This window comes from Mandrillus leucophaeus, unplaced genomic scaffold (genome assembly GCF_000951045.1).
Source record: "Mandrillus leucophaeus isolate KB7577 unplaced genomic scaffold, Mleu.le_1.0 Scaffold556, whole genome shotgun sequence".
Taxonomy (NCBI): Eukaryota; Metazoa; Chordata; class Mammalia; order Primates; family Cercopithecidae; genus Mandrillus; species Mandrillus leucophaeus.
This window is the reverse complement of record NW_012105986.1, coordinates 1,129,285-1,146,291: the sequence shown is the minus strand read 5'-3', so window position 1 is coordinate 1,146,291 and position 17,007 is coordinate 1,129,285. Positions and strand designations below refer to the sequence as shown.

Genomic DNA, 17,007 nt, shown 5'->3' with positions numbered 1-17,007 from the left:
ACAGGTGGATCTAAAAAATGTTCCATCTGGATGCCTCATTTAAATGACAGTAGGAGGATTTCTTAAAAGTATAAATCTATAAGGAAGGACGAAATGGGAAATGAAACAAAAACAATAAAATATTGAAGCAGAAAGTCAGAAGAACAAATATTAAATATGAGAAAACCAAATACCAAGCTGGCAGGGAGGTAAGCCAAGGAGCAACCTGATTTACAACACAGAACTAATTATACCAGTATTTTTAGATACCAGACTCAAACTGTGCTGCCTCATATGACAACCACTAGCCACATGTGGTTTGTTTTAAAGTTAAATTGGTTAAAATTTAGTTTCTCAGTTACCAAGAACATTTCCAGTGCTCTTTAGTGACAAACTATTGTACTGAGCAGAACAGATATAAACTACTTCTATCATCACAAAAAGTTCCATTGAAGTTGAGGTAGAAGGTGAAAAACTGTAATGCAAGATCTATAGGAACACTATAAAAAAATCACACACAAACGAATAAATGTAATGAAAAACGGACAAGAGAGTAACATTATCCGACAGAAATCCTACATAAATGAAGGGAGTATATATACTACCATGTTCATGGATTGGAGGACCCTCCTTCCAAATTAAAATAATATCAACTCCCCTGGAATAAACTATGGCTTCAATCCCAATCAAAATACCGGTCAAACCATTTGTTTGACAAGCTGATTCTAAAATGCATACAGAAATGCGGAAGTCCAGAAAGCACCAAGACACCTTGGAAGAACAGGTAAGCTCATACTATCAGACACCAAGACAGAAAATAATGAATGGCAATTAACATAACATAGTATTGGAGTAAGAACAGACAAATAGATGATGGAATGGAACAAACAATCCATAAAGACATTTGCATAGGAGAGGTTCTAGCCAGAGCAATTGGGCAAAAAACAGAAATAAAAGGCACCCAGATTGAAAAAGTGAGAAGTAAAACTCTCTATTCACAGATGACATAATCTTGTACAGTTGATCATTGAACAGCACAAGTCTGAACTGCACAGGTCCACTTACACATGGATTTTCTTACACCTTTGCCACCCTTGAAACAGCAACACTAACATCTTCTCTTTCTCAGTCTCCTCAACACGACGATGAGGAGGATGAAGATCTTTACAATGATCCACTTCCACTTAATGGACGGTAAATATATCTTCTCTTTCTTATGATTTTCTTAATAATATTTTTTATCTAGTTTATTGTAAGAATACAGTATATAACACAGGTAACATTCAAAATATGTAGTAATCAACTGTTTGTTATCAGTGAGGCTTCTAGTCAACAGGAAGTTATTAGTAGTTAAGTTTTGGAGAAGCTAAAAGTTATACGTGGCTTTTTGACTGTGGGGAAGGAGGGTCGGCATCCCTAACTCCTGCATATTCGAGGGCCAACAGCAGACAGAAAATGCAAAGGAATCCAATAAAGAAAAGGGTATTATAAGGTCAATCTACAAAACTCAATTGTTTTTCTATAAACTTGCAATAAATAATTTAAAAAAAAGAAAACAACTTCATTTACAATAGCATCAAAAGGACAAAATATTTAGAAATAAATTTAACAAAAGACATGCCAAATTTATATTCTGAAATCTACAAAACACTGTTGAAAGAAATTAAATATGATCTAAACAAATCAGAAAACATCCCAGGTTCATGGATCTGAATACCAAATACTTCCCAAACTGACATACAGCTTCAATGGAATCCCTATTTGAGTCTAAACTGGGTTCTTTGTAGATTTTAACAAGGTGATTCTAAAATTCATATGAAATGTTAAGGGACCCAGAATAGCCAAAATCATCTTGGAAACAAAAGAGCAGACTTCTTCCAGTTTCTGGTATAGCATGTAAAGAGCTTGGAAATCATCACTCCGATCTTCACAGCAGGAAAAAAAAACAAATGCTGAACAAAACAAGTCTTCTTAGATCCATCAGGATCCATCAGAGAACTGAGGTCCCAGGACAAAGTACCTCCCTGGAAGCTAGAGAGATGGGTGACAGAGAATCAAAGCTTATTGGGAGCAGAAACTGCTGTTGGATCTATCAACTGGTAGAAACACTTAAAGGGAAACTGACTAATTGCTAAAGATTGAACAAAAACCAGCTAGAGAAATAAAAACCCCAAGGAGTCTAGTCTTATGGAAGTTAGGTGGCCTTCACAGTGCTCACCTAAGGAGAAGTGGATAACCGAATAGGCCTGTATCTATTAAAGAAATGAGTAATTAACCTTACAAAACAGAAAGCAACAGGCCTACATGTTCTCACTGGTAAATTACGTCAAACATTTAAGAAGGAAACAATACCAATTCTCTACAGTCTCTTCCAGAAAACAGAAGCAGAGGGAACAACTCTTAAATCATTCTATGAGACCAACATGACCATAATCCCAAAATCAGAAAAAGACATCACAAGAAAGGAAATTTACAGAGCACTATCTCTCATGAACACAGATGCAAAAATCCTCAACAAAAATATTGGCAAATCAAATCTAATAACATGCAAAATGAATTATTAAACTATGACCACACAGGATTGAGTCCGGCTATGCAAGGTTAGTGTAATATTTGAGAATCAATTAATGTAGCCCATCACACCAACAGGCTAAAGAAGAAAAACCATATCAATAGAGTTAGGAAAATTATTTGACAAATTCAATATCCATTCATGATAAAAACTCTCAGCAAATTAGGAATAGAGGGAAACATTCTCAACTTTACCAAATAAAGATGGTGTGCAAAAAAAAAATTTATAGTTAACATCATGCTGAATAATGAGAAACTAGATGCTTTCCTCCCTAAGATCAGGAGCAAGGCAAGGATGTACCCTCTCATCACTGTATTCACCATCATATTGGAAGTATTATTAAGCGTAATAAAACAAAAAAGAAAATAAAAGAAATAATTACAGCAAAGTCGCAGGATACGAGGTAAATCTATGATTCACTTGTTTCCCTACACACTATCCCTGAACAATTGGAATTTCAAATTAAAAACACAGCACTAGGCCAAGCATAGTGGCTCATGCCTATAATCCTAGCATTTTGAAAAGCAGAGACGGGAGGATTGCTTTGAGGCCAGGAATTCGAGACCAATCTGGGCAACAGAGTGACATCCCATCTCCACAAAAATTTAAAAAATTACAAAAAAAAAAAAAATAGCCAGACATGGTGGTATGTGCCTGTAGTCCTAGCTGCTCAGGAGGTTGAGATGGGAGGATCTCTTGAACCCAGGAGTTTGACGTTACAGTTAGCTATGATCACACCACTTCACTCCAGTCTGGATGACAGAGCTAGATCCTGCCTCTTAAAAAAGGGGAAAAGGCCAGGCACGGTGGCTCACGCCTGTAATCCCAGGACTTTGGGAGGCCGAGATGGGTAGATCACGAGGTCAGGAGTTAGAGACTGGCCTGGCCAACATGGTGAAACCCATCTCTACTAAAAATACAACAATGAGCTGGGCATGGTGGTGCGCTCCTGTAATCCCAGCTACTCAGGAGGCTGAGGCTGGAGAATCTTGAACCCAGGAGGCGAGGCTGCAGTGAGCCGAGATTGTGCCATTGCAATCTGGGCAACAGAGTGAGCCTCTGTCTCAAAAAAAAAAAAAAAAAAAAGAGGCAGGGGGGTGGACAACAACACACACACACACACACACACACACACACACAAGACCATTAGCATCAAAAAAAAAGAGAGAAAGAGAAATACTTAGGTATAAATGTAACAAAATATGTGCAAGATCTATATGAGGAAAACAAAAGCCAAATGAAAGGAATCAAAGAAAATTGAAATAAACAGATATTCCACATTCACAAGTAGAAAGACTCTACACTGTCAAGATACCAATTGTTCCCTAGATTCAATGTAATCCCAATCAAAATCCTTGCAAGTTATTTTGTAGATACTGACAAACTAAAGTTTGTTTCCATATATTCTAAAGTTATGGAAAAGCAAAAGACCCAGAATGGCCAGCACAATATTAAAGAACAACAAAGTCACAGGACTGACATTACCAACTTCAAGATTTACTATAAAAACAGGACTCAAAACAATATGGTATTGGTAAAAGAATAGACAAATAGATCGCTGAAACAGAAGAGAGGGCCCAGAAATAGACCCACACAAATACAGTCAACTGATCTTGTGACAGTGGAGCAAGGGCAATTCATTGGAGCAAAGATAAGTCTTGTCAAAACCCACAGAGCTACACACAAAGTTGAAAAGTTCAGAATGAGGAAACTATACAATACAAAGAGTGAATTCTAACGTAAACTATGTATCAACTTTAGTTAATAACATATCAATATTAGTTCATCAATTGTAACAAATGTACCACACTAATGCTAAAAACTGGACGTTAGAAACAGGAAACGGTGTTGGTGGAGGTAGAGGTAGCATATGAAAGCACTCTACTTTTTGCTCGATTTTTCTGTGAATCTAAAATTGTTCTAAAAATTAAAGTCTATTTTAAAAGTTGTAGTAAGGTATATATTAGTAATTCTCACACTGTGTGTGACAGCAAACTCTAGTAACAATTTAAAATATCTACCAATTAGAGACTCATTAAAGATACACTCTTTTTCTTATAAAAAGAAAAAAGGTAGAAAGTCATACTTCCTGTTTTCCAAACTGACTATAAAGCAACAGCAATCAAAACAGTGTGGTACTGCTATCACAGTAATCTTATTGACCAGCAGAGAGTCCAGAAATAAACCCAAGTCTATAGTCAACTGATTTTCAACAAGGATGCCAAGATAATTCAATAAGTAAAGAATAGTCTTTTCAACAAATAGTACTTAGGACAACTGGATAGCCACATGCAAAAGAAAGAAGTTGGACCCTTACTTCATGCCATATACAAAAATTAACTCAAAATGTATCAAAAACCCAAATGTAAGAGCGAAGTCTATAAAAATATTGTGAAAACATGGGAGTAAATCTTCATAATCTCAGTTTTGGCAACACACCAAAAGCATGAATAACTAAGGAAAAAATTAATTAGACTTGATAGAAATTTTAAAACTTTTGTGCTTCAAAAGGACACTGTCAAGAAAGTGATAAGATAACCCACAACATGAGATAAAATATTTACATATCACATATCTGAATCTGGGACCTGTATCCAGAATATATAAAGAACCCTTACAACTAAGTAATAAAAAGACAACCCAACTGAAAAATGAGCCAAGCATCTAAACAGACATTTCTCCAAAGTAGATATACAAATGGCCCACAAGCACATGAAAAAGATGCTTGACATTATCAGCCATCAGGAAATACAAATAGATACCACAGTGAGATATCACTGCACACTTAGGTGGCTAGAATCAAAAAGTCAGGTCATAACAAATGTTGGCAAAGATGTGGAGAAATCAGAACCCTCATTCACTGTTAGTGGGAATAGCAAATTGTGTAGCCACTTTGGAAAACAGTCTGGCAGTTCCTCAAATGGTTAATCACAGAGTTAACATATGACTCAGCAATTTCACACCCAAGTATCTAACAGCAAGACAAATGAAAACATATACCCACACAACTTGTATCACAACTATTATTGGCAATATTTATAATAACCAAAAGGTGGAAACAACCCAAAAGTTCATGAACTGATGAGTGCATAAATAAAATGTGGTCTTATCCACATAATAGAAAATCATTCAACCATAAAAAGGAATGAAGTAGTGATAAATTCCACAACATGGATGAACCCTGAACACATTACAGTACGTGAAAGAAGCCGGTCATGAAAAACATACATGATTCCATTTACATGAAATTTCTATGACAGGCAAATCCAGGTATCAGTGGTTACTTAGGGCTAGGTAGATGGGTGGATAGAGAGGTGATGGCCAAAGGATATGAGGTTTCTTTTTGAAGCAATGGGTACAAATATCTGAATATACTATAAACCACTGAATTTTATTGCTTAAACATATGAATTGTATGCTATATAAACTATATCTCACTAAAAAAAGAAACAAACCTACACATATCAGTCATCTTATTATGACAAAAGTAAACCTGGAGAGCACTGGGGGAAATGTTTTCAACAAATGGAGCTGGTTCAATTAAATATCTATGGAAAGAAAAAAATAAATCCTGTTCCCTACTTTATGCCTTACCCAAAAATCAACTCCAGATGGACTGGGTATCTAACTATAAGAAGTTAAACAATAAAGTTTCCAGGAGATATCATATAAAGACATTTTCGTGACCTTGAGTAGGCAAAAACTTCTTAACCAGGACACAGAAAAGCACTAGCCATACAGGGAAAGACTGATGAATTGAGCTACATCAAAATTTAGAGCACCTCTTCATCAAGACACCATTAAAAAGTAAAATGGCATGCGACAGAGTGGGGACAAAATGGCTGTGATGAAAATATACATATGAGACAACAACCTCATGTTCAGAATACATATAGAACTCCTGTAGAAGGAAAGAAAATAGACTTGAACAGGCACTTCTCCAAGAAAAGATGTCCAGATGGTCAAATGGATATGAAAAGGTATTTAACCACATTAGTCAGCAAGAAAATACAAATTAAAACCACAGAATATCTAAAATTTAGAGTGACAAAAACAAGTGTTGGTGAGGATTTGGGATAACAGATATTAAGAGTGTAAAGTGGAATAATAAACTTACTTCAAGAGTTCATAGTTCTTCTCATTTAACCTCACGGCATTCTCTCTCCAAAATTTCTCAGATTTGTGCACAGGAATGCCATATACAAAAATTAACTCAAAATGTATCAAAAACCCAAATGTAAGAGCGAAGTCTATAAAAATATTGTGAAAACATGGGAGTAAATCTTCATAATCTCAGTTTTGGCAACACACCAAAAGCATGAATAACTAAGGAAAAAATTAATTAGACTTGATAGAAATTTTAAAACTTTTGTGCTTCAAAAGGACACTGTCAAGAAAGTGATAAGATAACCCACAACATGAGATAAAATATTTACAAATCACATATCTGAATCTGGGACCTGTATCCAGAATATATAAAGAACCCTTACAACTAAGTAATAAAAAGACAACCCAACTGAAAAATGAGCCAAGCATCTAAACAGACATTTCTCCAAAGTAGATATACAAATGGCCCACAAGCACATGAAAAAGATGCTTGACATTATCAGCCATCAGGAAATACAAATAGATACCACAGTGAGATATCACTGCACACTTAGGTGGCTAGAATCAAAAAGTCAGGTCATAACAAATGTTGGCAAAGATGTGGAGAAATCAGAACCCTCATTCACTGTTAGTGGGAATAGCAAATTGTGTAGCCACTTTGGAAAACAGTCTGGCAGTTCCTCAAATGGTTAATCACAGAGTTAACATATGACTCAGCAATTTCACACCCAAGTATCTAACAGCAAGACAAATGAAAACATATACCCACACAACTTGTATCACAACTATTATTGGCAATATTTATAATAACCAAAAGGTGGAAACAACCCAAAAGTTCATGAACTGATGAGTGCATAAATAAAATGTGGTCTTATCCACATAATAGAAAATCATTCAACCATAAAAAGGAATGAAGTAGTGATAAATTCCACAACATGGATGAACCCTGAACACATTACAGTACGTGAAAGAAGCCGGTCATGAAAAACATACATGATTCCATTTACATGAAATTTCTATGACAGGCAAATCCAGGTATCAGTGGTTACTTAGGGCTAGGTAGATGGGTGGATAGAGAGGTGATGGCCAAAGGATATGAGGTTTCTTTTTGAAGCAATGGGTACAAATATCTGAATATACTATAAACCACTGAATTTTATTGCTTAAACATATGAATTGTATGCTATATAAACTATATCTCACTAAAAAAAGAAACAAACCTACACATATCAGTCATCTTATTATGACAAAAGTAAACCTGGAGAGCACTGGGGGAAATGTTTTCAACAAATGGAGCTGGTTCAATTAAATATCTATGGAAAGAAAAAAATAAATCCTGTTCCCTACTTTATGCCTTACCCAAAAATCAACTCCAGATGGACTGGGTATCTAACTATAAGAAGTTAAACAATAAAGTTTCCAGGAGATATCATATAAAGACATTTTCGTGACCTTGAGTAGGCAAAAACTTCTTAACCAGGACACAGAAAAGCACTAGCCATACAGGGAAAGACTGATGAATTGAGCTACATCAAAATTTAGAGCACCTCTTCATCAAGACACCATTAAAAAGTAAAATGGCATGCGACAGAGTGGGGACAAAATGGCTGTGATGAAAATATACATATGAGACAACAACCTCATGTTCAGAATACATATAGAACTCCTGTAGAAGGAAAGAAAATAGACTTGAACAGGCACTTCTCCAAGAAAAGATGTCCAGATGGTCAAATGGATATGAAAAGGTATTTAACCACATTAGTCAGCAAGAAAATACAAATTAAAACCACAGAATATCTAAAATTTAGAGTGACAAAAACAAGTGTTGGTGAGGATTTGGGATAACAGATATTAAGAGTGTAAAGTGGAATAAAAAACTTACTTCAAGAGTTCATAGTTCTTCTCATTTAACCTCACGGCATTCTCTCTCCAAAATTTCTCAGATTTGTGCACAGGACTCCATTCCAGCCTTCCAGATTTAAGTTCTGAACTGTATTCATCAAATGAACTAAAAAATGTTTAAAGAATTCAAGGTTTATAAGAATCTGACAGTTACTCCAAAATTAAGCAAAATAAAATGTCTTCACTTATTATTTAATTACAAAAACTGACCATCCTTTGTACATTAACAAACTACCACTAAACGAACTTTAAACAATTTAAATAATCTTTAATAAATCATGTGAAATGTTATTCAGTGTAGTAAGGTCCAACCCTCCTGTCAAATTTGAATGCTGGGTATGAGACATAAAAATCAACACTTGCTTTCAAAATCCTTACTCCAATATATACATGAATGTGTATAAGAAAAAAATTGATAGATCTATCAGAATTTCTACCATGACACTTGAAATACTGTATTTCCCAGACCAATAGGCAAAATAATATGTTACGTAAAAGCATAGTACTTTAACATAATAAACTCCATTATACTATAAATATCATAAACTATAATAATACATCACAAAAACAAAATCACACGTATTGGCACAATATTTTACAATGTGATGACAAAGAGTATAGACAGAAATAATTGAATTAATCCATTACGGACTAAAGACAAAAGCCTCTGTACATATAACAAACTGCAATTCACCTTAATTTAAAAACCATTCACTGGAGAGTAACTTGATTACTCCAAGCTTTACAGTATGAAAATTTTTAATGTGGTTAGCCAGTAGACAAACACACTGTCAGAACATACTTGGACTTTCTCTCAAGTAAAAATTTTAAAAAGATGTAACCATTCAAATACTAATAGTAATTCAATATAACCAAGATGTACTAGATAAATTGATCAGAGGGCACCATTTGAATAAAGCAGTAAAACACTTTTAATGTAGGGCCAGTTAGTACAAGAAGTAAACTAGTATTTTTAATATTCGTATCCTAATCCTATAATAGCAAAAACAGAGACCAGCCTCTTTTAGCTGCGCCCATCACCCTATTAGCTTTATGTAAATAGTATTTTTCAAATTACCAAATTCAAGGTAAAAAATCAGTAATAATTAGCTAAAATGGATTAAATCATTTAGAAAGCTATCACTAATCTTATTTTTTACAAAAACAGGCCTTAAATGATTATTACAGAGAATCAGTCATCAGTTTTTAATAAACATAGTAACAGAATGTATAGCTGTGAAGCCTATTCCTGGCCTGCCTATTATAATCAATGTATCCATATTTGAAATATTTGAAATTCTAGAATAATAAAAATCATTTTTCTTCCTCCACAAGATCCATTACAAACCACTGATACAGATAACACCTCCCACCTCTGGGAAATCTTTGGGCCTTGGGATTATGGCTGCACTGAATCATCTAGTAAATACATTTCTGGAGCACATACTATGCTGAAGGCGTTCGCAGAGCAGACGGAACCTCACAACAAATCCTGCAAGGTTAACATTTTTATTACTGTTTTACCAAAAGAAAAACAGACTTGAAAAACTCAAGAAGCTTGTGCAAGGTCACACATGGAAAAAGTAGCCAAACAATTCCAAGAATCAGCCTCGCTCCAAACCCCAGTCCACCCAAGACAAGTACCTATTTCCAGAGAGTAACCCTTTAAAAAACGTGCCAATGGTATTTTAAAAACAAAGAATACGAGTGTTAATGGAAAAGATCAAGATATTATGTATGAAACAGAAAAAGAACAAGATCCAAAAGAATATGCAGAGCCCCATTTGTGGGTTGTAGGGGGCAGGCAGAGAAGGGCTAGAAGGCTTTTTAGAAGCCAACACAAGAGACCCGAGGGAGAGTGAGGCGAGGCAGTGAAGATGGTGGGAGTGGCATGCAGTTCCTTCCATACTGGCTAATTCTTTCCCTGTATATACATTATTTACATTACTTTTAATATTAAAAAATGAGACAAAAGTCCTTCAAAAAGCAGGAAAACAAATACTTTCTCCATATACAGGCAAACCTCCTCCACTAATTAACAAACTACCGTTGTTGCTTAAAAAGACTCTAAGAGAAGACTCTCAAGGAGCTCCAGGGTGGAGTCACATCCTGAGGGAGTAAAGCTGGTCAGAGTTTAGACAGCAGAAAACAGTGGGAATCTCCCCAAATTAGAAGAGATAACACACAGTTCTGTCCAACTGTTGCCATGTCAGAATAATGTCTTCACAGGAAACAATGTATTTTAGTGAACTCTCTTGATTTGTATAGGTGACAACAAATTCAGGTTTTCTTAAAATGCTATGCAAGTCGAACAAAGTCCAACAGATCCAGCACATGAGAATTAAAAAGAATAACACACCTAAGGTCCTGGACACTCTCTCCAAGTTTTTCCAAAAGAAATTTGATATCTTCGCTGATATCTTCATCATCGTACTTCTGCTGCTCCAAGTTCTCCAACTGTTTCAGAACTTTGCACTGAATCATAGCCAGGGCATATTCTTGGCGAGTTTCTCTTTCAGTTGATTTTTCTAAAAAGTTCTGGGTTAGACAAAGTGATAGTGAGAAACTATATAATTTGTCATGTGATGTTCACAGACCTCTGCACATTCTTTTATAGTCTCTCTCCTCCTCCTATTCTCAAGTTTAACTATCACCTTTAAGTGGATGACTCTATCTCAAATCCTTACTTCGCTCCTGAGTGTCTGTCCCATATCAGAAGCCTACTTCTGATCACTTTTGTATTTCCTGGATTACTAAACATCTTTAATTATTGACCCAGATGAGCCCTACAACACTGAACACGTTTACAATGAAATCCACCAGAATCCTTTCTCATGGCCTTGCTCTGGCTGTGAGCTCTCGTTTGTTGCCCACCTGGAGCACACAGGATACTAAGAAAGAGTGTTTCTTCAAGTTCGCAGTCAAGCCAAGTTCTCCAGTTCCCAGTGTGTCATCATTTTCCCACGTCTGTAATAAAACTGTAAGTGCACAAGGGACAACAATTTTTAAAACTCCCTTGTTTGAACAATTATCAGAAAAGTTTTGCAACATTCAGGCAAATTCCTGAGTTCTCTTCTAGGATTTTCTATTTTTAAGAGTACTTAAAACAGCGAAAGAATCCACAAATTTGTAACAATAAGCTGTCATGGAATTAAGCAATGTTTCTAAATAAGGACTAGGCTAAACTCTTGGAACAAGAAGCAACAAGACAGACCTCTGTTTTCAAAAAAGTTACTTTCACCAAGCTGGTTTAAAAAGCCTGCCAAATTAAAAAACAAACAAACAAACAAAAAACAGTAACAATTAACTCCAATTGTAACAAAATTTGAATTTTTTCTTTTTACAAGTAAGTTCTATCCCTAATAATGAGGCTGAACAAATGCACAAAGTGATTTAGCTTAGCATGCGGAAGTCAGTGAAACCAATGCCCACCAATCTTCCCTTTATGTTTCTACCAGATTTTAAGTACCCTGAGAGTAGTTTGCCTTATTTTTCTTTCTATCACAAGTGCTCGGCTCAGAGTTGATACTTAATAATAAAATATTTGTGAACCTAATATTCCTCCTCAGTGCTTACATCTATAGATATGAGAAATTACTTGCAATCCTCCTTATTATGAATAGATGAGTAGAGTAACAGCAACAGTGTAACTAAATTAATTTGCTTTTAAAATTACTTCAAAACTAAAACATGAACGTCCACTCAGATATGATGGATTTAAGAACCTACTGAACCAACCTCTCTCTGGCAGAAAACAACTATAAAACCTGAACAGACTGAAAAGGCAACTGCTTAAAAAAAACAGTAAATAGAAGCAGACAGACTCTGGTATGAAGTTCATACTCACATACAGTAGGGAAGTCAAGGAACAATACAAGTACATTCCTGTCACTGCAATTTTTATCCTGAAGCTAAGGCACAGTGGCAGAGAAGCCACAGAAAAGCCAAAAATAGTCTTTCTGGCCTGGGGAACCAGAAAAGTGAAGCTGGAAAAACATGAACGCTGAGGGGTAAGGCTGGGGGGAGCCCCAGAAAACAAAGAGCAATAAAGGAGACCCAAATCCTGTCTGAATACAGCTCCAGAATGAACCAGATACTAGAACTAACAAAGACTTCAAAGCAATTATTATAAAAATCCTCAATGAAATAAAATGCTTTCAATACATGAAAAATTTCAAACAAAAAAGGTATAAATTATTTAAAAAGAAACAGAAATCCTAGAAGTAAAACTACAATTTCTGAAATCAAAAAATCAGCTGACGGACTTAAGAACCAAGTGGAGATAAAACAGAAAAAGAGTAAGTGAACTTGAAAATAAGTTAAAATTATCCAAGGAGAAGAATGAAGAGATAAAAAAATTTTTTTAACAAATGAATAGAGACTCAGTAATCGGTTACATATTATCAAATGACCCAAAACATGAGCAACTGGGATACCAAAAGGAGAGGTGGAAGAGAATGGGGCTGATATTTTATTTGAAGAAATAATGGCTGAAAGTTTCCCAAATTCAATGTCAGAGAAGTTTTCAGACACAAGATGTCCAGTGAACACCAAGCCCAAGGAAAGGCATAGCATTGTCAAGCCAACAAACAGTTTAAAGAATATTTTTGTTGCCTATAGAATTCTGAGTTTATAATTCACAAACAGACAAAACTAAAATATAAGAACCAAAGTGACCCTGGTAAACTTCAAGACTATTGAAGTTAACAAAGCTTCCAGCTATTAAAGTAGAAAGTATTCATTTCAGAGAGAGAGGACAGTTCAGTTTGAACTGTTATCTTCAGTCAGAAAAACAAAACTACGATTCTGTGATATTTTCATCAGGTTACTTCTGAATTTCTATCATGTTACTGTTTTATCCTTTCATGTAAAACATTCTGAACAAAGTGTATATTTACTGGTTCAATTTTAAATATACTCCAGAGACTCCATTTCCAGGAATGGTCAAGTGGCTTCTATCGGATCAATCCTTCCATAGAAACCAACTATAAAATCTGGATGAAATATAAAAGATTACCTGAAGGAACAAAAGGTAGCAGAAACTAGAATGGAGTCTAGATATGAAAAAAAGAAAGGAATGACACTAGGAAAAATTCTAGTTTTATATATGGCTCTCCTCCTGAAGATAGGCTCCACTCAGAAAAATGCAGGCAAAACTCAGACGGAAACCACAGCCTCAACTGCCTAAGGAGACAGAGGACAGTTCAGAGTGACGATAGCAGCTAGAAAGTGAGAGGAGAAATCAGAGAGAAACATAAAGGAGACCCAAATTCTGCATATGAACTCTGCCCAAATCTCTAGCTGACCAGGGACCTATGCAATGCAAGGACAGACTCCCAGCAGCCCAGCTACATCTAAAAGAACTGAAAAAAGATTTAAGCTGCTTCTCACCACAGGAAGAGAGAGCTTGGAGTTGGAGCCCAGCCAAGTTAACTGCCTGCTAAAACCTCAATGTCCTATGGAGAAACATAACAGAAACCAGTTCTAGGATGTATGATTTACAACATTCAGAATACACTCCCAAATTAATAAGCATATGAAGAAACAGGAAAATGTGACCAACACTCAAGAGAAAAGTCAGAGAAAGACCAACCCTGAGATGAATTAGATATTGGAGTTTGCAGAAAAAGATTTAAAGTAAACATTACGACTATGACCAAAGAAAAAAACGGTACCAATAAAAAAGCAAAAAAAGAAAGTTCAGTGGAGACACAGACACTAAATTCCCAAATGGAAATCCTAGAAATAAAAATATAAATGATTTGAAATTTTAAAATTTACAAATGAGCCTAAAAGTAGACTGGAGATGACAAAGGAGTCAGTGAACATGAAGACACAACAGTAGAAATTATTCAATTTCAGAGATAGATAGAAAAAAATACTGTTTATTCCCTCCCACAAACAAAGTGAACAAAGGCTCGGTGACTTGCAGTGCAATATCAAAAGGTCTAACGTAAGTGGAATTAGAATGCCAGAAGGCAAGGACAATTAAAAAGGTGCAAATGTATACCTGAAAATATAATGGCCAAAATTTTCCATCTTTAGCAAAAGATACAACTCTACAAATCTGTAAGTTCAGTAAATACTAGGAAAGGTAGATACAAATAAAACTAAATCCAGACACATCACAGTCAATCTTCAGAAAACCAAATATAGTAAAATTTTCATAGCAACCAGAAAAAGATAACACATTATATACAGGGAACAAAAATACAAAGGAAAGGTGACTTCTCGTCAGAAATTATGGAGATAATTCTGCTGAGAGAGAGCATTAAAAAAAGAGAGAGAAAAATAAAGGAGAGAGGTCAGAAGAAAGTGGAATGATATCTTGAAAGTACTGAAAGAAAAAAAAAACAGAACTATATCCAGCAAAAATATCCTTCCAGAATAAAGGTAAAATAAAATCATTTTTTATAATAAAACTGAGATAATCAGTCACCAGCAGACGTACGCTGGAAGATATCCAAAAGCAGGGATTGGCTAATGTTTTCTGTGAAAGGCTGAAGAGTAAATATTTTAGGCTTTGCAGTCTGTCACAACTGCACAATTCTACTATTACGGTGCAAAAGCAGTCATTAAAAAACATAAATGAGCAAAGCAGTGTTCCAATAAAGCTTTATTTATAAAAACAGGTGGACCACATTTGGCCCATAGGCTTCCAAAGTTTGCTGATCCCTGGGCTAAAGAAAATTCTGCAGCTAAAGGAAAGTGATACCACAAGCGGAAAGCTGAGTGTCCAGAAAAGAAAAAAGAACTGCAGATATCATATTAATATATAGCTGGATAAATATAAAACACTATTTTTCCCTTTTTACTTCCATAATATACATGAGATTGCTTAAAGCACAGGTTAAAACCCTGTATTGTAGGGCTTATAACATGTAAATACAGTAATATGACAACTGTAGCATGAAAGACTACAAGTGCTCACATTTTCCATAAGCTAGTACAATAGAAAGGATGTGGACTTTGACTCCAGAATCACCTCTAAGAAATAAAATAGTGCAAAAAGAAACAGTTAAAGACCCCAAAGAAATGTTATGATAATTTTTTTAAATTTATTAATATATAACAGATGGACCTATTTGGGGAGTACATGTGACATTTTGATACAATCATATATAATTTATAATTATCAAATCAAGGTAATTGGGATGCCCACCACTTTAAACATTTATCTTTTCTTTATGTTGGGAACATCTAAATTATTATCTTCTAGCTATTCTGAAATATACAGTAGATTACTGTTTACTATCAACCTGCTGAATTGTACATTAGGTCTTATTTCTTCTATATAACTGTATTTTTGTACCCATTAACCAATCTCACTTCATCTCCTCCTATCCCGGTACCCTTCTCAGCCTCCGACAACTGAAGATCATTCAGCCATAGAAAAGAATGAAATCCTCTCATCTGCAGCAACATGGACAGAACTGGAGGTCATTACGGTAAGTAAAATGAAATTTTTAAAGGATGCACTTAACCCAAGAGAAAGCAAAAATGGAAGACAGAAGAACAAAAAAACAGATAAGCAAAGAGAAAACAAAGAGTAAAATGGTAGGCCTAAATCCAATCATATCAACAGTTATTGTAAATGCCAGTGAACTAAATACTCCAGTTAAGAGGCAGAAATTATTTGAATAGATAAAAATGTAAGACCCAAGAATGTGTTGCCTAAAAGAGACAAACTAAATATGACACAGGCAAGTTGAAACTAAGAAGGAAAAAGATATAGCATGCAACCATAAGCGTAAGAATGCTGCAGTGTGATATTAACTTCAAATAAAGTAAACAAAGAGCATTACCAGTGATAAAGAAGGATATTTCACAATGATACAAAGGCCAATTCACCAGGAAAATGTAACATTCGTGTTTTAATTACAGAGCTTCAAAATTCATGAAGCAAAAATTGACAAAACTGAAGAAAGAAATAGACAAATCCACAATAATAGCTAGAGATTTTAACAGCTCTCTCAGCAATTGATAGAACCACTAAACAAAAAAATCAGTACACAGAAGATCTAAATAACACTGTCAACCACCCTGACCTAAATGACCCAGAACACAACTCCACTTGCAAAATATGCATTCTTTTAAGTGCACTTGGTACATCCACTATGACAGACTATAAGACAAGCCATAAAATGAGTCTCAAATTTCAAAGGATTGAATTCTTACAGAATATGTTCTTAACCATAATAGAATTAAGCTAAAGACCAGTAACTTTCTACTTGGAAATTTAACAATGCACTCCTATGTAATCCAAAGTCAAAGAAGAAATCATGATGTATGACACTAATATTATTACATGCTTGTCTTCTTTATTAAAATGTGAGATCCTAGTAAATAGGACATACTAGATAGATTATTTTTAATTCTTTTCTTAATCCCCAGTTCCTTGTATGACTACTTCTACAAACTATTCTCTTTCAGAACACCTGTTATTT

At 35.0% G+C, this 17,007-nt stretch overlaps 1 protein-coding gene across 5 annotated transcripts in view; it reads right to left on the bottom strand.

Annotated features, from left to right (window-relative positions):
• The window catches only part of ATP6V1H (ATPase, H+ transporting, lysosomal 50/57kDa, V1 subunit H), a 121,714-nt gene that overhangs the window by 38,582 nt on the left and 66,125 nt on the right, over window positions 1-17,007 (bottom strand). For all 5 annotated transcript variants that reach the window (XM_011998110.1, XM_011998112.1, XM_011998114.1 and 2 more), the window contains 2 exons: window positions 10,920-11,098; window positions 8,541-8,666 (listed from right to left, as the gene is read on the bottom strand). In XM_011998110.1, the coding sequence (XP_011853500.1) occupies window positions 8,541-8,666; window positions 10,920-11,098 (305 nt within the window). The remainder of the gene's footprint in view (window positions 1-8,540; window positions 8,667-10,919; window positions 11,099-17,007) is intronic.